The sequence below is a fragment of the Erythranthe guttata genome, chromosome 10, assembly GCF_056151865.1.
Source record: "Erythranthe guttata isolate IM_541 chromosome 10, IM_541, whole genome shotgun sequence".
Lineage (NCBI taxonomy): Eukaryota > Viridiplantae > Streptophyta > Magnoliopsida > Lamiales > Phrymaceae > Erythranthe > Erythranthe guttata.
This window is the reverse complement of record NC_142542.1, coordinates 1,332,184-1,350,716: the sequence shown is the minus strand read 5'-3', so window position 1 is coordinate 1,350,716 and position 18,533 is coordinate 1,332,184. Positions and strand designations below refer to the sequence as shown.

The 18,533-nt window shown below is 36.1% G+C and overlaps 4 protein-coding genes across 5 annotated transcripts; 2 read left to right on the top strand and 2 right to left on the bottom strand.

Moving 5' to 3' along the window:
- Positions 1 to 2,009: 2,009 nt before the first annotated feature.
- Positions 2,010 to 3,943, bottom strand: LOC105952723 (7-deoxyloganetic acid glucosyltransferase). The gene is made up of 2 exons (XM_012976304.2): positions 3,134 to 3,943; positions 2,010 to 3,026 (listed from the first exon to the last, which is right to left on the bottom strand). The coding sequence occupies exons 1-2, from the start codon at positions 3,612 to 3,614 to the stop codon at positions 2,056 to 2,058; spliced, it is 1,452 nt and encodes a 483-aa protein (XP_012831758.2). The 5' UTR covers positions 3,615 to 3,943; the 3' UTR covers positions 2,010 to 2,055.
- Positions 3,944 to 6,501: 2,558 nt separating this feature from the next.
- LOC105953006 (uncharacterized) lies at positions 6,502 to 10,601 on the top strand. 2 transcript variants are annotated; one of them, XM_088824084.1, is made up of 3 exons: positions 6,502 to 6,838; positions 7,597 to 9,987; positions 10,080 to 10,601. In XM_088824084.1, exons 2-3 carry the CDS (start codon positions 7,765 to 7,767, stop codon positions 10,353 to 10,355), a joined length of 2,499 nt encoding a protein of 832 aa, XP_088680210.1. In that variant the 5' UTR covers positions 6,502 to 6,838; positions 7,597 to 7,764; the 3' UTR covers positions 10,356 to 10,601. The 2 variants fall into 2 exon arrangements, with proteins under 2 accessions (XP_088680210.1, XP_012832072.1); XM_012976618.2 differs by having other exon boundaries at positions 6,502 to 6,842.
- Positions 10,602 to 10,606: 5 nt separating this feature from the next.
- LOC105953010 (Nuclear transport factor 2 (NTF2) family protein) lies at positions 10,607 to 12,339 on the bottom strand. Its single transcript, XM_012976623.2, has 4 exons — positions 12,205 to 12,339; positions 11,960 to 12,063; positions 11,391 to 11,539; positions 10,607 to 11,278 (listed from the first exon to the last, which is right to left on the bottom strand). The coding sequence occupies exons 2-4, from the start codon at positions 12,041 to 12,043 to the stop codon at positions 10,708 to 10,710; spliced, it is 804 nt and encodes a 267-aa protein (XP_012832077.1). The 5' UTR covers positions 12,044 to 12,063; positions 12,205 to 12,339; the 3' UTR covers positions 10,607 to 10,707.
- An 842-nt stretch (positions 12,340 to 13,181) lies between these two features.
- LOC105953008 (ceramide synthase LOH2) lies at positions 13,182 to 17,621 on the top strand. Its single transcript, XM_012976620.2, has 6 exons — positions 13,182 to 13,541; positions 14,659 to 14,867; positions 15,793 to 15,948; positions 16,787 to 16,972; positions 17,058 to 17,236; positions 17,326 to 17,621. Exons 1-6 carry the CDS (start codon positions 13,425 to 13,427, stop codon positions 17,340 to 17,342), a joined length of 864 nt encoding a protein of 287 aa, XP_012832074.2. The 5' UTR covers positions 13,182 to 13,424; the 3' UTR covers positions 17,343 to 17,621.
- The last annotated feature ends 912 nt before the right edge of the window (positions 17,622 to 18,533 follow it).

Genomic DNA, 18,533 nt, shown 5'->3' with positions numbered 1-18,533 from the left:
GAAACATCAAAGTATGTAATAGATTCCCAAAGGAAGTGGAGAAAGTATTGGCACTTGTACATTTTCATACTACCCATTTTCAGCTTCTCGATTCGGCCCGTTTTCATCCATATTCAACTCGGGTCATTGTTGACCAACCCGTACCAAACCTTCATAAATTGGTCACGGGTCAGTACAGTCACACGCCCGAAGCTCAGATATATCATCGATTTGGATGGTTGAGAATCGAGCAAGTCCGTGCAAGATTGGTCTGTCTGCCCGGGTGTAATCACATCTCACATTCCCAGCCGTTGATAAATCATTAATCAACGCCATACAAAGTAAAAATTGTTTCCACAACAAACACATGGCACAATCCGGGTGAAGTTGCTCTCGGCCGTTGATAAGAAAATTACCAACGGTTGATGTGAGTGAAACCAAAAGAATGTTATAAATACTTCTTTTAGGCTTTAGCTTTATTATCTTAATTCAAAATTATAATTTCAAAGCAACGTGTCACGGGGCGATCTTTTGCCTCGGTTGGTTAAAGATGGTCCATCAAGTGAGGCCAAGTTGAAGAGAGCCCAATTAGGACCAATAGTAGAGATTCTTAGAGGATTTTAGAAGATTTTTAGAATCCCTCGGTTAATGTAAAGATTATCAGATGATATATCTTTGTATATATTTCGTTAAACAAGTTAATTTTAGCCAATAGATCAAGATGATCACCACCCTCTATTGAGAAGGTGGAGTTGTATAAATAGGGTAGTCTCATTCATTCATAATTATCCAAGAATCTATTCAATAAAAGTATTCTCAAACACGTGTTATTTCTTTGCATTTTCTAGCAATGATATTCGTAATTATCGAGTAATTTCTTAGCACTTTTGATAGCGAGTGTTATTTCGTAGCACTTTCGAAGTGCCGAATAGCAGGCCCGCTGCTTGTTCGCATGCCTGCTGCTTGTTCTATCATGCCGTCTTTTGTTTTATACTCGTTCAACTTTTAACTCGAATTTCGAGAGTTTGACTGAACTAAAAAAGGAGGCGCATGGGACCATAGTTGTCCACAAAAGGGGAAATGGAAGATGGTCGAAAACTGAAAGACTAAGATCGAGAAAAAGAGCCAACCAAGATCGAGAGGCTCAAGACTCATATCATTAAAAATTTAAAGTGGCGGAACGGCCGATTCTGCAAGTTGTTTTTTTATATTTTCTGGTAGATCATTTATTTTTTATATTCATTCTTGTATTCTTACTTTTTCTAAGTGAAATGAAATGAATTCTTGGGTGTTTAGATATTCATTCTTATATTCTTGTGAAATGAAATGAATTCTTGAGTGTTTGTTTTTAAATACAGGCCTGTGACATAATACTCAAAAGACAACATTCGTTTTTTAGCTGGTATTAATTAATTTATATAATTTATTATTAATTGAAGATTTATCAAAATCTAATGTACAAAAAGAAAATGTAGACCATGTTAAATGTGCTACATCACGTGTAAGTTGCATCCCTATAAAGTGTAAGTTGCATCCCTATAAAATATGAACGGATTTCAGTTATAATTTTGTTTTAATCAGTATTAAAATAATAATATTATGTTCTTAGAGTGAGATTCTTCTATTAATTTAGCAAAATATTAAATTATCGAAATAATAATTTAATACATTTTTATCCAACTGGGTTTATTTACCGAGTACTAATTTATAGAGGTTATACTAGAGCCGAGCCGACTCGTGAGCTCGACGAGCCGGCTCGTAAAAAGCTCGAACTCGGACTCGAGGTTTTCGTAATTTAGTTTTTATTTTGTATTTTTTTTATATAATTTTAATAATAAAGTAATAATTAAAAAATATTTATAAATAAATAAATAAAAAAAAAAAAGAGAGAGAGAGAGAGAGATTGGGCTCGAGCTCGAGCTCGAGCCAAAGAAAGAAGAACTCGACGAGCTCGAGCTCGAGCCAGCCAAAAGAGGCGAGCTCGGCTCGTTCACACCCCTAGGTTATACTCTAGTTTCTATTCAATAGCATTTGAACTTATTCTCTGATTAAGAAAACTGCAAAGTATTCCTTCAACTATTGAAGTTTGTAAGCATTTTTGGCGGAATGCAATAACCTAATGTATTCAATTAGCTTCTTGATGTTAAGATCCGATGATCCGCCATCACGAACGCTATCGTGCGCCGATCGAGAAATCTCAGCCATCGAATTCACGATCGCCTCCCTTGTTGTACCACCCTCCATCAAATCTCTCACCATTTTCTCCACCGTCGATCTGTCGCACGTGTCCTTCATATCTAGCCCTACTTTCCACATCTCCGAAACACACCTACTATTCGTAAATTGGTCCGTAATTCTGGGCCAACAGATCATGGGCTTTCCAGCACAAATGCTCTCCAGAGTCGAATTCCATCCACTGTGCGTTAAAAACCCACCTATTGAATCATGGGCCAGAACCTCCTCTTGTGGGGCCCATCCCACTATTCGGCCCATTTTATTAGTACCCGTTTTCAGCTCATCAGGAACCGTATCCGACCCGTTTTCATCCCAAATCAAGTCGGGTCTTATAGCCCACAAAAACCGCTTACCACTGTTGACCAACCCGTACCAAAACTCCATCAATTGGTCACGGGTCAGCACAATCACACTCCCGAAGCTAACATATATCACCGAGTTGGCCGGTTGGGAATCGAGCCAGGCCGTACAGGATTGGTCAGTCTGCATCAAACTGTACGAACTGTAGGAATCGAGTGGTTCGTAATGTTGCGACGACGAAGACGACCTCGACTTCAAATAGGTATGCAATGGTCCAATTGCATAAACTGCAGGGAAGATTGACCGTAGGTGAGTGATTATCGGGGATTCAAGTTCCTCGAAAGTGTTGAGTATGAGCGCGGAGGCGTTTTTCATTTTTGAGGCTTGTGTGATGAAGAATTGCAGGATACGATCTTCGGGGTCTAATTTGCAAATAGACGGAAGATCTCGGCTTCTAATGATATTTTCTAAACCTGGTATATAAGGTATTGGTTTGTCCACGTCATCACTTCCTCTTGTATGGATAATAAACATAGAAAATTCAAAATTAAATTGTATTTATTATTGATTCAGGGAAGCAATTAAAAAAATAAAATGAATAAAGTATATTTATATGTACCTTCGGCCGGCGCCGGAATCTCGCCGTGTTGGATCAGTGTCTGGAGATGGAAATAAGTCCAAGTGCAAGTGGCGCTGTAGGTCCTGAAAGTGATGGCCGGAATCCCGAGCTCCGCCGCCGCGTCGATCGCGAAGGACATGATTCCGTCGGAGATGATGCACGCCGGCGCGTGGCTCATGGAGGCGATCGTGTCTTTGAAAATCGGTTTGCAGGAGGTGCTGGTGGAGAGGAGTAAGTCGACGATGGAAGGACCGGTTCTCGGGTGGTCCGGCGGCAGACCGTCGGGGATGGAGAGGAATTTGATCCCCGGGCAGCGGCGGCGGAAGGCGTGTTCTGCGGCGTCGATGCGGCGGTGGGTGTGCTCGTTGTTGACGAAGGTGACTGTGAAGCTGGCTTGGCTGAGAAGCTCGGCTAACATGAGCATCGGCTTGATGTGGCCTTGAGCTGGGAATGGTATGATGACGACATGAGGATATTCCATGGTAGCTGCTTTGGGGTGCTGCAACTTTATATTATTATTATTATATACACAAAAGATTGAAATAAATAACTTAATTGTTGTATAATTTAGTAATACTTTAAAATACAATATATCATAAATTAATATTTGACTTATTCGAAATTACTGAGGGATTCAACAAAATAATATGATGAAATTGAAATGTGTAATTTCAAGAATTATGCTGTATTTATAATATAATATGATGAGAAATTAATTAAAAATAATTATAAATTGTATAGTAGATGACAATTTGTCGATAAATATATTTAAAATGCTAAATCATACACTAATTATACCAAATAATGTACATAACTAAAAATATTTTTTTCTCCGAAATTTTCTATTGTAACTAAAATTATTTTTTCCCTAGACGACAATGCATAGCACATGGGTTGGTCCCACCATCACTTAATGATAAAAACACAGGCACGGACAAACCAATGCAAGCCCATAAGATTAGGCCCAATGGGTTATCTTTGTTAAATTTCCCAAGTTATTTCAATAGAAAACAAATTGGGCCTAGAAGTTATGTGATATAACTGATTCCTTACAAATCAAATTATATATATATATATATATATATATATATATATATATATATATATATATATATATATATATTATGTTTTTCTCGTAACGAAAAAACCTGCATTCAATCATACAGGTGAACTAGGTAAATCTATACTGTAATAGTTTGGAAACCATACGAGGGTAAAGAAAATTCTTGGAGAAGTGAAAAATGGGATAACATTTAACCTTTTTTCTCCGATTTGTAAAGAACTATTTGTTATCCCTTTAGCAAATAAGGGAGGGATCGCGCGCCTACAAACTTTATTACATATATTTATTAAAGTTAAAGTTGTGTTTAGGGCACGAATGCCTAAAACAAGTTTGGAATAAAATTAAAGCAATCTAGTAAATTATTACTCCATTTCATAAAGCAATCTAGTAATTATTGTTTCATGCAACAAGCGTGCTAGAATTATGGACTTTTGCCCACCACACGCGATACATATATAATTAGAGCATATTTATATTGGAGCTTTGATTTTTCAAGAATTTCGGCATAATAACATGGGAAATGGAACACAAGGAAGATGAAGTGGTTTTGCTGAAAATATAGATTATAGATCAACTCTCTTTCTCCGTTTGCCAAATGATTTATATATATGTTGGATTTTAGGCCTAATGGATTAATTTTAATCCAACCCATTAACCGATCTTATATGAGGCGGCTCACTTGTTCGGTCAAATCACTGATAGGCTCTAGATTTTCGATTATGCTCGTTGAGTTTCACCGACTGATTCAAACTGTCCACTCGAGTTATTTTACCTCTGTCTCTCTCCCAAAACCCCTAATTTTTGATATATCTCTCTCATTATCGTATCACCGCATTGGATTCACCTTGGTATTTTTGGGCGACACACCCGTTTGATTATGACGATGGTTTTGCCGTTTTTATTTCTTTGCTTTAGAGACAACCTCTCTTTTCCATCAACATAAAATGTGAAAGAGACAAAACACACAATTTGAATACCAAAATTCCTTGTTTAAGTCTCTTTTATGTGACCGTGGATCAAAAAAACTTTCATTAACTAATTGCAAATCCCTCAAATGCCTTTCTATATCCAAAATAAAATAAAAAAAAAAAAAAAAAAAAAAAAAAGTCCCACAAATGTCCGAAAAATTCAAATCATATATGTATGAAAACATTTCTCTCCAACAACCTTAAAAAAAACATAATAAAATAGAATTAAGCAATAATTCCAAGTATAATTAAGCAATAATTGATGTTAAACAAAATATATAGCACATGAAATAACGTGTCATACGGCCCCATCAATTCTAATTAGAAATAACCAATTGCGATTTAAAAAAAAAAGAAAGTCCAAAAGGCCATACTGACAATGACAAAAATCATCAGTAGGTACCAGCCCAACACGAAAACAAGGACAACTTGTTTGTCAATATATATAATTCGTTTATTTTATTTTATTTTTATTTTCTAATAACCCGTGAAAATATTTTCCAGTAAAAGACAAATTTTCCTATGTGGTTTCAAAATAATACTTAATAAGTATGTTGTTTTTTTTGTTTTGTCGTAATAAAATATGTAATGTTTTGAGATAAAAATATGCTAATTGATTAAGATTAAAAAGAAATGCATAATTTTGTTCTTTTATTAAGTGATGTTTGATTTTCTTTGTTCGCTTTTGGAAATTCAACTTTCACCTTTACTTATTTTAATCTATAATTTGAGAAAACTTTCGTATAACACTTTTTTCGTGCTTAAGAGGTATTATCGTATTAGACATTTGACTCTTACTATTTTTATTTAAATCCAATTTTATAAATTAAATTGACTTATCATAATATTTGCAAACACCTCAACTTTTTGAATAACCAATTATTCAGCAACCTCTCCTTAAGGATAAACTTTTGTATACACATTACACAACTTAAGATTCAAACTAATTGAATAAATTTCAAAAACAAAATAGCCCATGCATACAAAATATAAACAAATTTGTTGAAAGTGAAATCCAAGTTATTTTATTCCATCAAAAAAAGAAATCCAAGTTATTTTTAGAAAAAAATTTAAAAAAAAAAATATTATTTTAATTTTTTAGGGAAAAAAAGAAATCCAAGTTGATAAGGTGAGAAATGAGGTCCACAACCGCCTCACAGGCCGTTCCAAACAAATTGACCCTCGGCTCACAGTAACCCTACTGAGATCCATCAGACTGGTTTTAATCTGGGCCCCACGATCAAACTGGCACTCGATGCAAATAAAAGTAAAGTGGGCCTCCCATTTGGGCCCACATGCCCTTATAAAATAATCTGCTGTGACGCGTCGGCGCCTCCGCGCGTAATTATGGCCACACATCTGTTTCCACTACAATCTCAGCCGTTGGATCTTTTCAGAAAGCGAAACGCCTCTTCATTAACACTCTCTCTCTCTCTAGCAATCTCTCAGTCGGTTTTACTACTCACTGCAGTGACACACACATTTTGTTCGCGGGGTTTTTACTTTCTCTCTCTATACGTATAGATACGCACTTGCATCAATGTGTATCTATCTCTAGGACTGTTCTTTGCTTTCTTCCCCGGCATCGAAGATTACGCTTCCTCCGATTCTAAGAAGATTTCTTCCTTTTTCTCTGAGCCTGTAATTCCTGCAATTCCTTGCTTTCCGTTCAGTGTAGGTTCGTCTCTTTATTATATCTTATTTGTATGTATTTTTCTCCTTTCTCTTGGGGCTTTTCTCTCTCTAAAACAATTTGTGTTCGTTGAATATTTTGGTTTTCATTTTATTGATTTTTTTTTTCTGCTGTCGGTGTTATTTTGAGCTGGTCTTATTATGAACTAGCTGATTATTGAAGCGAATTAGTGCTAATTTCTACTCCAATTGAACTTTAAATTGTTTGGATCTATGTTTCCCGATTCGGATGTGAATGCTTAGCCATTTGATTTGGGATTTTTCGTGCTTTTAGCTTACTCTTCCGAATCTAGTCCGAGAAAAATAATTATTTGTCAATTCGGAATATGAAATTACCAAATGTGGGTATATATTTTAGGTTTTCTGGGTAGCACTGCCAAAATACTGCGTTGCTGAGTTTGTTGTATGTCAGAAATTGAAGTTTGCTGTGCCTTAGATCCATGGCTTCAATTTAGGAGTCTGGGCATACTTTTAATTTTCAAGTGATATTTGTCTGTTCATTGTACAGTTTCCATTACATTATTTGTGTATAATAGGTAGTTTTAATTGCTCTTCTTTGGTGTTGGTGCATTATTTTCTTGAAAGTAAATAGCAGCCACTCCTAATTACGAGTGCGCATTTCATGCTTCGATGTCTTAGATAGATGTGGTCTGTAGATAATTTATTCCCCAGTATGTTGTTCGTTCCTCTTTTATTTACTTATGTTGTATTGTTAAAGTGATTTTAGTTTCAACTCTCAGGAAAAAAAAAAGAGGAGGCATCCTTGAAGCACTCATCATATTGGAAGTTCCATTGAGAGCTACTACAACTTTAATTTCCGACTGCCCAACGGAAGAGTGAAGATGTAATAGAACACCATCTAGCATGAAAAACTCAGTCCTCTAAGTGTAGAAACATCTTATCGAGACATGGGACATGTCTTAAGGCAGGAGAGATATTTCAAGCAACAACACCCCTCGGATACTGCTGTTAAAGAAGAAATTCCATTACCGCGGACAGATAGAAGGTCATCATTTCAAGACAAACATAAGGTTGGACCTTCGTTTGGCCAGCCATATCTTGATCCGAAGTATGAATTAAGACAGAGTGCAGGCACCGAAAAAGTGGCCCATTCTAAATTTTCAGAAAATGAGCTCGTCAAGCACATGTCGAATTTACCAGGCTTTCTCCAGCAAGTGGAGAAGGATAACAGCATTCAAGAGAAGGCACTGAATTTTGGTGTTCTTGATTGGAAGCGTTTAGAGAAATGGAAGTATACTGAACGTATGCCTGGAAAAAATCCCAAGAAAACATCACCAACCAGCAATTCCGTACACACAGCAAATGGACCACCTAAAATAGGTCCAAACTTGAGAAAGCTGCCACCGTCACATGGTCGTAACCCAAGTTTGTTCTACTCAGGTCAACAGCCAATACCACAAAATTCACGTTTTAGTTCACCTCAGAAAAGACAACCTCCTCCTCTCAGTTCATATCTCAATTCATCGAAGGAAGAAAAATATGTTGAGCAAATCAAGACAGTTCCTTCTTACAAGGGGAGTTTTTCTGAGGAAACTGTGTACAACACCAAGAGGAAGGATCGAAAGAGGGAAGTAGTGTCAGAAAAAGAAGCCTCATCGTCAGAGCATGGCAAGAGCAAGGTTTCTATTCTTTCACATAACAAAATTAAGGCTCGTGGAGAAAAGAGTGAGATGAGATTCGATGAAGGAAAAGTTACTTATGAAAATATCCCTGACCCGCAAAATATTGTGCTCCTAGTACCCAAAGATTTTCCAAAGGCTAGTTCTTCGGAGAGTTCTCAGTTTACAGAATCCCGAACCTCAGTTGATGAGCAATTGGTAGAAGTCACTGTGAACAGATTGTCTGATTTCTTCTCTCCTCAAGAATTTTACTCTGGAGAATTCACCACCGATATTCCACACTCATGTCCGCTGCCTGCTGGTTCTTTAGAGCCAAAGAACTTGGTAAATTCTCAGGCAAATGACTTGGATATTTGCCCAAATGCTAATAATGCCACCTCCATAACATCTGAAAGCAAATGTTCTGTGATGCATGAAGAAACTGCTAGGCCTTCATCTCTTGTCGAGTCTTCTGACAGTAGAAGACCTGACATTGCTGGACATCCCACTGTGAAAGGAAGAGCTCCCTCTCCTACAAGGCGCTTCAGTTTTAGTCTCGGAAAGATGAGCAGAAGTTTTAGCTTTAAGGACAGCTCAGAAGTCCCACAATTGAGTTCGACATATACTGCTGTCAAATCAGGCCCAGTTAAGCCCGAAGTGGATAACCATAACAGAGGGAGGTCCAGCCCGTTAAGAAGATTGCTGGACCCACTGCTGAAGCACAAAGGACCTCAATCTACTGAGATTGTTAAGCCGCTTAGTAGAAGCTTGCACTCCACGACTAACGGCACCACCAAGGGCTCAACTTTGCAGGCTCTTTTGCAGCTAACTTTGAAGAATGGACTGCCTTTCTTTAAATTTGTGGTCGATAATAGCAACGATATGCTAGCAGCCGCTGTGAAGAGGTTGCCAGTACCTGGGAAGAGCGATCCTTGCATGGTTTATGTATTCTACTCCGTTCACGAGATCAGGAAAAAGGGCATGAAGTGGATGAATCAAGGATCAAAGGGTAAAGATTGCAACCTTGGTTATAAGGTTGTTGGTCAGATGAAGATTTCGAACTCTTATTACCCGAAAGGGAATGCTAGAGATTCTAGTGTTTGGAATGCAAGGGAATGTGTAATGTACGGTGCTGATTCCTCAGGAGGGCTAGTGGACAAGAAAACACCTGAATTTGTACCGAACAAGGAGATTGTTGCCATAGTTGTAAAAAATTCGAGCAGAAACAGTAACCAATTTTGTGAAGAAAGGGAGTTTTCAGAGTGTGCATCTCCTGTAATATTTGGCACAGAAGAAAATAAAAGCTCTAATGGAACTGTAGTGATACTTCCTGGTGGTGTTCATGGTGTACCGGTTAAAGGTGCACCTTCGTCATTAATTAGCCGATGGAGCTCCGGTGGATCGTGTGATTGTGGAGGGTGGGATGTGGGGTGCAAGCTTCGAATACTTTCTGACGATATAAAAAGTAGCAAAAATCTCCCAGATATTGATCATTTTAATCTTTTCGCACAGGTATGTTTTATAAATGCTTCAACTTTTCAGTTTTAACCTCTAATTCTACGAATACTTTTAAATGACTATTTCAATAATGCCACTTCTTATAGGGTGGAGACGAGAAGAGCAAGCCCGTTTTCAGCTTGAAACCGTTTAGCAATGAATTGTACTCCATTGAACTGGATGCATCGGTTTCTTTGCTAGAGGCATTTGCTACATGTGTGGCCTATGTCACTTGTTGGAAATTCCCTGAAATCTTGGATACGTTGTCTGAAGGAGAACATTTTCAAGAAAACATTGTCGAGACTGATATTAGAAGAACAACGAAGATAATTCCTACAAAGTACGTGACATGCCCGCCGTTGTCTCCAGCTGGAAGGATCTAATTTCTAAAGACCGAATCATGTTGTTAGCGTTTAGATATTTGTTTTTCTTTTGAATTACTGTGACCACATCTATATCTCGAAGAGAGTATGTTGCTGTCATTAGTCCCTATTTCGTTCTATAATAAATTTTAGTTGGGTGGAAAGTGATTAGTAATGGCTCTGTAATCTTGTAAAGCTTTTCTGCTAGTGCAAAAAATCTTGCATGACTTCTATAATTTTAGTATAACCTGCTTTTAATCTGTATAACTAGATTTTCTTTCGGACAAATTTTCCTGCGATTAGTATAAAAATATTACATGACAAAAAGGACTCGTGCATTACAGAGTTGTTGAGATTATTACATTCTTGATTTTCAGAGATCAACATAGGAAGCATGATGAATACATATAAACCACTGACCATCAACTCTCTCGAAAACATTAGTAGCAAAATGTCTTCCCCAGCTACTGCCCTTTGTCTTCACCATTTCAATGCAGGTCACATAACCCATATCGCCTCTCACGTGAACCTGAACATCTTTAATCTCGATTTCCAAAGGGAATTCATAGTCCGCCCACACGAATTCCCAACTCCCCATCACAAGATCGTAGCCCGATATTCCACTCACTCCAGGGTGCACAACACACACATGCTCGCCCTTTGACCAGAGAGATTGCATAGCAGCTAAATCGCCGTTTCTGAATGAGTTATAAAATCTTGCATTTGCTGATAGTACTGAAGCTTTGCTGTCTTCTTGGAGAAGTTTCAGGCTATCCCTGATTTTTGCTGCTTGTGCGTAGTTCTCTTCTTCAATGGCTGTCTGTAGTTCACGCTCTAATGTTTGTTCGTTCAGTAAGATGCTTTCGCCACTCGAGAAGGTTCCGCCGGATTCTTCTTTTGTAACTTTGCATGAAACCGACGAGCGTGATCTAGATGCTACTGCTCTGAAAACAAAGTGAAGAATTAAGATGTGTGTGTATCTTACAACTAAAAGCAAAATTGGAAACAAATAAGAAAAAGGAAATCCAGAAAACAAGATTGCACTTGACAGTATACCTTGAAGTTAGGCCTCGGAGAAAAGGTATAGAAGTAGCTCCTACTCGAGAATTTCCACTCAAAACGAGATTGCATCGCTTCTTTGGACACATATTACTATCAATGAAGGAGCTTCGTAAATGTGCGCGTTCTATAGTATCCAACATTACCTACAGCCATAGTTATCATACAAAATCAGATTCAGATGGATCTTTTGAATATTACCTAGATTACTTGGCTCATGTTTTTCTCACTCAGATAGGAAACAATTCAAAGAACAAAGAAAAAAACCCCAAACAATTCTATTCCGATGTTAATAACTACTCAAGGGGAAAATACCAAAAAAAAAAAAAAAAAGAAAAAGAAAGAAGCAAATTAAATTCAATAGACCTCACACATTGAATTCAATAGTTCTCACCCAAGACATCGAATTTAATGTTTTCTCATGCATAAAACCCCAGTCCTTCCAACTACCAAGTCAACAGATTATCGCAGATAACTCGATTTACATACCCAAAAAAAAAAAAAAAAAAAAAGGCAAAATTGAAAAACAGGAAAATAAAAATAAAAATAAAAATAGAAATACTCACAGTATCAATTGCATGCCTGAAGAAACTAGGTTTCCGAATCAGGCGACACGAGAAATGCATCGCGGAAAATTTGGCAGCCTCCATTGCAGAAAGTATCTCACCAGCTGGGAACAAAGGAGAAAATTAAAGAAATGATTGCAAAATAAAGCGCAACGAAATGCAATGCAGATCCATGGTTTTGTTGAAGAAAAAAATAATAAAAAAATCTGGAAATTTCATTGTTTGATAAGGAATGAATTGCTTACTCTGTTTGACTGGTAGGAGCGATCACAGAACAGAAGAATGATGAATGATGAATGATGATAGACTTTGGGGGAAAGTAGCTGCACGCACGGCTTTGATTTCTGGGAGACAAACCTTGACCGTTGGATTGCTCTGGCGTTTTTCTGGGCTGGGCTATTGACATGAATATAGATCATACTACATTTGGGCCATTTAAATATAAATTTTAATTTGTGAAATTGGGCTTGTTTGGATCTACATAAAAATTTTGGAAAATTACGGACAACCGGGTAAGGTTAAATTACGAAAAAAAATCCGTCTTATTTGAGTAATTACAATTACCACTTAATTATGATGTTTTTTTACACGTCCACCCTTATGGTATCAAATTCAGCATAATTTTCTAGATTTCATGGAATATTCTCTAGTTTGTACTCGTTTTGTGTAACAAACAGTTCTTGATGCACCACCATACTCTGATGTTTACAGACCAAGAGACATATCTTATAATCATCTTGTTTCTGAATATGGAGATCGAATGGAAAAACGGGCACAAACTTGAGAATATTCCACATAATTTAGAAGATTTCGCTAAATTTAAAATCACAAAAGTGAATGTTTAAGATAATTCAAAGTTGAGGTGATTCTAATTATCTAAATATGACAGATTTATTTTCTTAGTTTAACATTTCCAATCTTTAAATTAATTTTATAATTTCTATTATTATTTTTGTGATATGGACGAAATAAATATAATACTGGAAAAGTCATAGTGCGTGCATCTCGATAAAATGAAATATTGCAATTTGCAAGTGTAAAATGGGCAATGTGGTCATATATAAATAAAATTCGTCGTTAAATTAACAACAAGGCAAACAAGACCAGGTGGTGTGGGGTGCGATGGCGCCGTGGGCCCCACAGGAGACTGGGATTAAACCGCAAGGGTCAAAACTCAAAATCCGATATATACATTTCTAAATATAATATATATAAATAAAAAAATATATATATAATATATAAGAAGATCACCCTTCGCCCTCACCTTCTACTCCCTCAATCCACTCTACTCCCTAAATTCTCTTCCCATCTTTTTCTTCTTTCCTTCTCCGCTATTTCGCGCTGCTTCCAGATTGGATTCCTCTTTTCTTTCGCATTCGGTGGGCGAATTTCATTTATTTCTAACCTGCGTGTAGATTCTGCATCAATTTGTCGATTGATGCGACGTCGTTTTTAGGATTGCCTGATGGAATCGATCTGGACGCACAATGGCGTCCCCACCGCTTCGCATTTCATCTTCGCTGTCTACTTCGCCTTTGCGTTCGTTGCTGTCAGGTTCATTCTCGACAGATTCATCTTTCGTGTAAGTTCTGAATATATTATGCGCATGTTATTTTTTTGTCAAATTTTTTTTCTTTCTCAGATTGTTTGTTTGTAGATGGATGTGTGTTAAAATGTGTGAAATGGTGTCAATTTTGTTAGAACGTCTGTTTGAAGATTGATAAATGGTGATTGCGAAATGCATCTTAGTGTTGTGCGATTGTCGGTTGTTTAATTGAACGTGCTCTGATTCGTTCGAGAAACGAAATTATGACTTGATTTTCCTCGAGAAATTTTGACCAACGTAGAAGTAATATCAATTATATTGATTTTTCAAGAGCCAGTGTGTTTGAGGAAGTGGCGTTGTTTATAGAATGTCCAGAACTCTTATCTGATTATGTTTATTCCAACTCCGGCTAATGTCTTTAATTTAATTAAATGTTGTTTAAACAAGTCGGAACAGTATCGGATATGTTTATTCCCACACGAATTAGTTATTTATATACACAATTAACTATTGCGTGGACAAGACGTACTGCATTTTTTCTTGTCTGAATAATGGTATTAATAAAATTGGGTAAAATTATTGGCATACTTTTCGGCACTCATGGTCACTATGATAGGTTTTTTGGTACTTTGTCCTTCTGCTTTTTGTGTAAGAAAATAGTTTGAACTTGGAAATATTCTTCAGATCACTTCTCTAGTCTTTTGAGATATAGAATCAAATCTATATTTCAACCCCTGGCATTTAAAATATAATTTATACGTTATGTTTCTTGGATGATGAATACCCCTAGCCATGATTTAGCGAAAACTTTATATCAGATGTTATGGCGTGGCACTATCATTACTGGGATTACGGAGATTATTATATTCCACTGGCACTAATACCAGATAAAGAGTTCTCTAATTAACTTTGTATGAAAATAAGGTATAATTGGAAGCTGGAACTATACTGAGTCCCCTTTTTTTACTGATTCAGTATCTTGTATTTCAGCTTTGCGGAATATTTTCTACCTGGAGATAAATGTTCATGTTTAGTTTGTAAACAAATCCTTATAAGAAGTCAAGATAATAAAGAGCATGTTTAAGTATTATCCTGTTAATATGATTGCTCTTTGGAAATAACTTCCATTCTCACAGTCAATTATGTATTCCAGAGGCTGGCTATCTGGTTGTTGAGCAGAGGTACTGCTCAGCTGAAACTTAATGACGAGACAAGGGCAAAAATAGCGAAATGTACAGAGTCAATGTGGAAACTTACATACTATGCTACTGTTGAGTTTTGCATTTTAGCGACCATCTACCAAGAACCGTGGTTTATAGATATTAAGAAGTATTTTACAGGCTGGCCTGATCAAGAGCTAAAGTAAGTTTTTATATCTCACTACACTTCTCCTAGCTACAAGCATGTGACTCTTATATTTTGTTTTTCTCGAGTGAGAAGAACACATCATCTAGTGGTCGACATGAACGTTTTTGCCTGTTATTGTTTGAGTTTTTATCTTTAACGTACAATAAATGCAATTTTCTTGTTTTAATTGGCTAAGGACTTCAGCAGTCTCTTACCTTTTAATTGTCTAAGGCCTTCCCATTATATTTTAGTGTATGATGTTTACTCTTTATATCTTCGTATGTTTCAGTATGTGCCACAGAATAACACATATTCTTGATTGTGCTTGTTTAATGATGTGATTGCAAACCGATGCACAAAAGCTGCTGTAGTTATGTCATTTGAAATGATTCACCTACATGGTGAGGATAATAAGAACATATGCCTTTTAATGCTTCTTATTTTTGTGTCATTATGTTTTGTTACTTCCAGTGCTTCAGTTTTTTCCTAACTTTTTGAAGATAAAAGTAAAAAAAATATCACTAGGTGGAGGCAATGAGTGCCTTTATGTGATTCGGGCCGAACAAATATGGTATGGAAACTGAATGTTATATTTCTCATGCAACAATTTGAAATGATTCACTTAAATTTTCTCATTGATATTTTAACAGTTCTTGCCCATGCATTCGGCGAAAAATTGCTTCCTGAATGACAGTCAATCTCGAACTACTTTAATTTTTTTAGAGAGATTGCTAATGCAGCATGCTCATTTCTTCTGATGAATCATACTCTAACTACATTTAAGATCTTCGAATCCTTGCTCATGTAGTTTGTTGGGATGGTCTTCTATGCATTTTCCATCTTTTTAGCCATGGGGGCTCCATGAACTTCAGCATTTTGCATGTCTATACACTGTTTATGAGTTGTTTGGACCTAAATTAGCATTGTTTAATTATTTCAGGCTTCCCTTAAAACTTATCTACATGTGCCAATGTGGGTTTTACACCTATAGCATTGCTGCTCTCCTTGCTTGGGAAACGCGACGAAAGGATTTCTCTGTCATGATGTCTCATCATATTGTTACTGTGATCCTAATTTCTACTTCATACGTCACAAGGTATTTTTTGGTTCATCTACTGCTTAAGATTTCTAAAATATTGAGATGATTGTTACAAGGTTTTGGTCAATTAGTGAAGAAAGTGCTTAAGATTAGCAGTTGTGTCAGGTTTGCAAAGGTCATGTTTCTGTGCGCTTCATAAATAAGAAACCCTTGAGGAGATAGCTATCACTTTTCACATATAACAATTCATTTTATCTCATGCATAGGGGAATTCCTTGAGATTATGTTTTATTAAATATTGTTAATAATATGTAATCCATTAGTTCACAATGAAGTTTACTTGATAGTGCTTGGACTTTTTGGTCAAATCTTATGCTGCTTTGTTATGTTGTCTTGTAAGAACCTAATAATCATCAAGAATTATTACTTAGCTGCTTATAACCAAATCCAAAGTAGGTCCTTGCTGCTCATAGTATATACTATATACAACTTCTCGTACTGTTAAAAAATGTTTATTCAGTAAGATCATTTTCAGCAGTACACTCGAGAAATTTGGTTCAGTGGATTTGTGTATACAGCCGTAATCTTGCTTAAACTATTAGGGGATTCAATATCGCACGATTAAATTTGTATATTCATATATGGTGTGATATCTAGTAAAAAAATATGAAAAAAACATCAATCTTCATAAGATCTACTGTCTGTTCTTGGAGCGAGTTTATTTGAACTCGGTAATTACCCTCTTTTTCTTGGTTATGCTAATTGAGAAAGAATGATGACTGTTATGAAAATGACTGACCACTCTTTTTCTGGATTTACTTGTTAATCTTGAAAGATACACCTCTATGTATAAAATTAAAGTTATTGATGGAGTATTTGCATGTACATTGAATAGGTTTTTCCGGATAGGGGCAGTTATTCTCGCGCTGCATGATGCCAGTGATGTATTCCTCGAAGCTGCTAAAGTATTCAAGTACTCAGGGAAAGAGTTTGGCGCTAGCCTGTTTTTCGGTTTGTTTGCTTTATCATGGGTTTTACTAAGGCTCATATTCTTCCCGTTTTGGGTCATAAGGTCGTCGAGGTAGGTTTTCAAATGACGAGTACGTGTTTTCAGATTCCACGTTCGTCAATTTCCTCTAATCACTTTTCTTGTTACTATTCCTCAGCTACTACTTATGCGAAGTCTTGAACCTGTCAGAAACATACTCTGCCACATTGTACTATCTCTTCAATACAATGTTGTTGACCCTGCTTATTTTTCACATTTACTGGTGGATTCTCATATGCGCAATGATCACAAGACAGCTGAAAAATAGAGGACAAGTCGGTGAAGATATACGTTCAGGTCTATCTTTTTTTTTTTTTTTGGTTTGAAATCGAGCATAATTAGCGTGATTTTATATCTGTTACTAACACGTGTCAATTTGTCAACAGATTCGGACGATGACTAGTTGGAAATCAATCTTCTTTGAGAGGTATGTTAGCTCGGTAAAAAAAAAAATCGTTATGTTTGCGAATGATTGGCTTATTCAATCTGAGAATTTATATTTTTCAGTTGTTGTAATAGGAGAAAGATAGGAATTTCTAGCATAAAGATGAAGATTTCTGCAATTTATGTCGGACTAAAAACATAAAAAAGAAAAGAAAAAGCTCCATGTAAAAATTATAGGTGCTTGTATAGTATTTCCTGCTATTAGCATCAATGGAAATGAACGGAAGATCTGAACTAACCGGCATCTATTCTTTCCTTTCATCGTTTATTCGTTACTTCTGTTTCACTGACCTTGTGGGGGATATTTCATATTCATTTTTTGCAGGACTCAAAAATTCCTTTCACACAGACCAAAATCTCGATTTCTAAAATAACCTTAAACTAAATAAAATTATTTTTATTAAATGCAAAATGTCATTATCTCGATTCTGCCTTAAACTAAACGAAATCCTACGTCAAAAGGCAAACATTCTTTTTTAAAATTTTCTATTCCCTTCTAATATCTATACATGTTTGATTAGTTCTCCGAATTTCTTTATCGTTTGGAATATGGGCGATTTGAATTGTTAAAATATTCGTGTTGGATCGAATATATAATATTTTGCTGGCGATTCGTGGATGGCGGTGGGTGGCAGCTGACGGTGGTGCTGGCATGGCATATGGTGGCGACGATTAGTGTGAAGAGAAGTGTTAATTTTTAAAATGGATAGTTCATTTAGTGAAACCAGTTTATTAGGTAGAAATACATGATCAAGTTATTAAATACGCACCAAATCCACTATTCTTATTAATTCAGAATGTATTATTATCACCAACTAATTAGTAGTAGTAATTAGTAATATCTTGAATAAATTATTGATATTTAATAATTAAGTTGTGCGTACGTTGGTAACGTATAACTAACTATCCGGTTCTTTAACCAAGTCAAAATAATTTGAAAATTATATTAAAAGAATTCTTTTGATATTTAATCTCAAAACTAGTGATGAACAGCTATACTTTGAGATCTCGACGGATGCTGCGAAGAATAATCCAGACGTGTATTTTCTCTATTTTAATTTTCTTAATATGTATAGATATAGATACAGATAGACATAACAACTTCATTAACATATATAATCGGTCTATAATTAGCATATATGTTTATTAA

Coding starts and splice junctions, on each gene's coding strand:
- LOC105953008 (XM_012976620.2), top strand. CDS start 13,425: ATGGAATCGATCTGGACGCACAATGGCGTCCCCACCGCTTCGCATTTC. Junction 13,542..14,658: donor TCGACAGATTCATCTTTCGT/GTAAGTTCTGAA, acceptor TATGTATTCCAG/AGGCTGGCTATCTGGTTGTT. Junction 15,949..16,786: donor TCTACTTCATACGTCACAAG/GTATTTTTTGGT, acceptor TACATTGAATAG/GTTTTTCCGGATAGGGGCAG.
- LOC105953010 (XM_012976623.2), bottom strand. CDS start 12,043: ATGGAGGCTGCCAAATTTTCCGCGATGCATTTCTCGTGTCGCCTGATT. Junction 11,540..11,959: donor TCAGGCATGCAATTGATACT/GTGAGTATTTCT, acceptor CTATGGCTGTAG/GTAATGTTGGATACTATAGA. Junction 11,279..11,390: donor CTCCGAGGCCTAACTTCAAG/GTATACTGTCAA, acceptor CTTTGTTTTCAG/AGCAGTAGCATCTAGATCAC.
- LOC105953006 (XM_088824084.1), top strand. CDS start 7,765: ATGGGACATGTCTTAAGGCAGGAGAGATATTTCAAGCAACAACACCCC. Junction 9,988..10,079: donor ATTTTAATCTTTTCGCACAG/GTATGTTTTATA, acceptor CACTTCTTATAG/GGTGGAGACGAGAAGAGCAA.
- LOC105952723 (XM_012976304.2), bottom strand. CDS start 3,614: ATGGAATATCCTCATGTCGTCATCATACCATTCCCAGCTCAAGGCCAC. Junction 3,027..3,133: donor GATTCCGGCGCCGGCCGAAG/GTACATATAAAT, acceptor TCCATACAAGAG/GAAGTGATGACGTGGACAAA.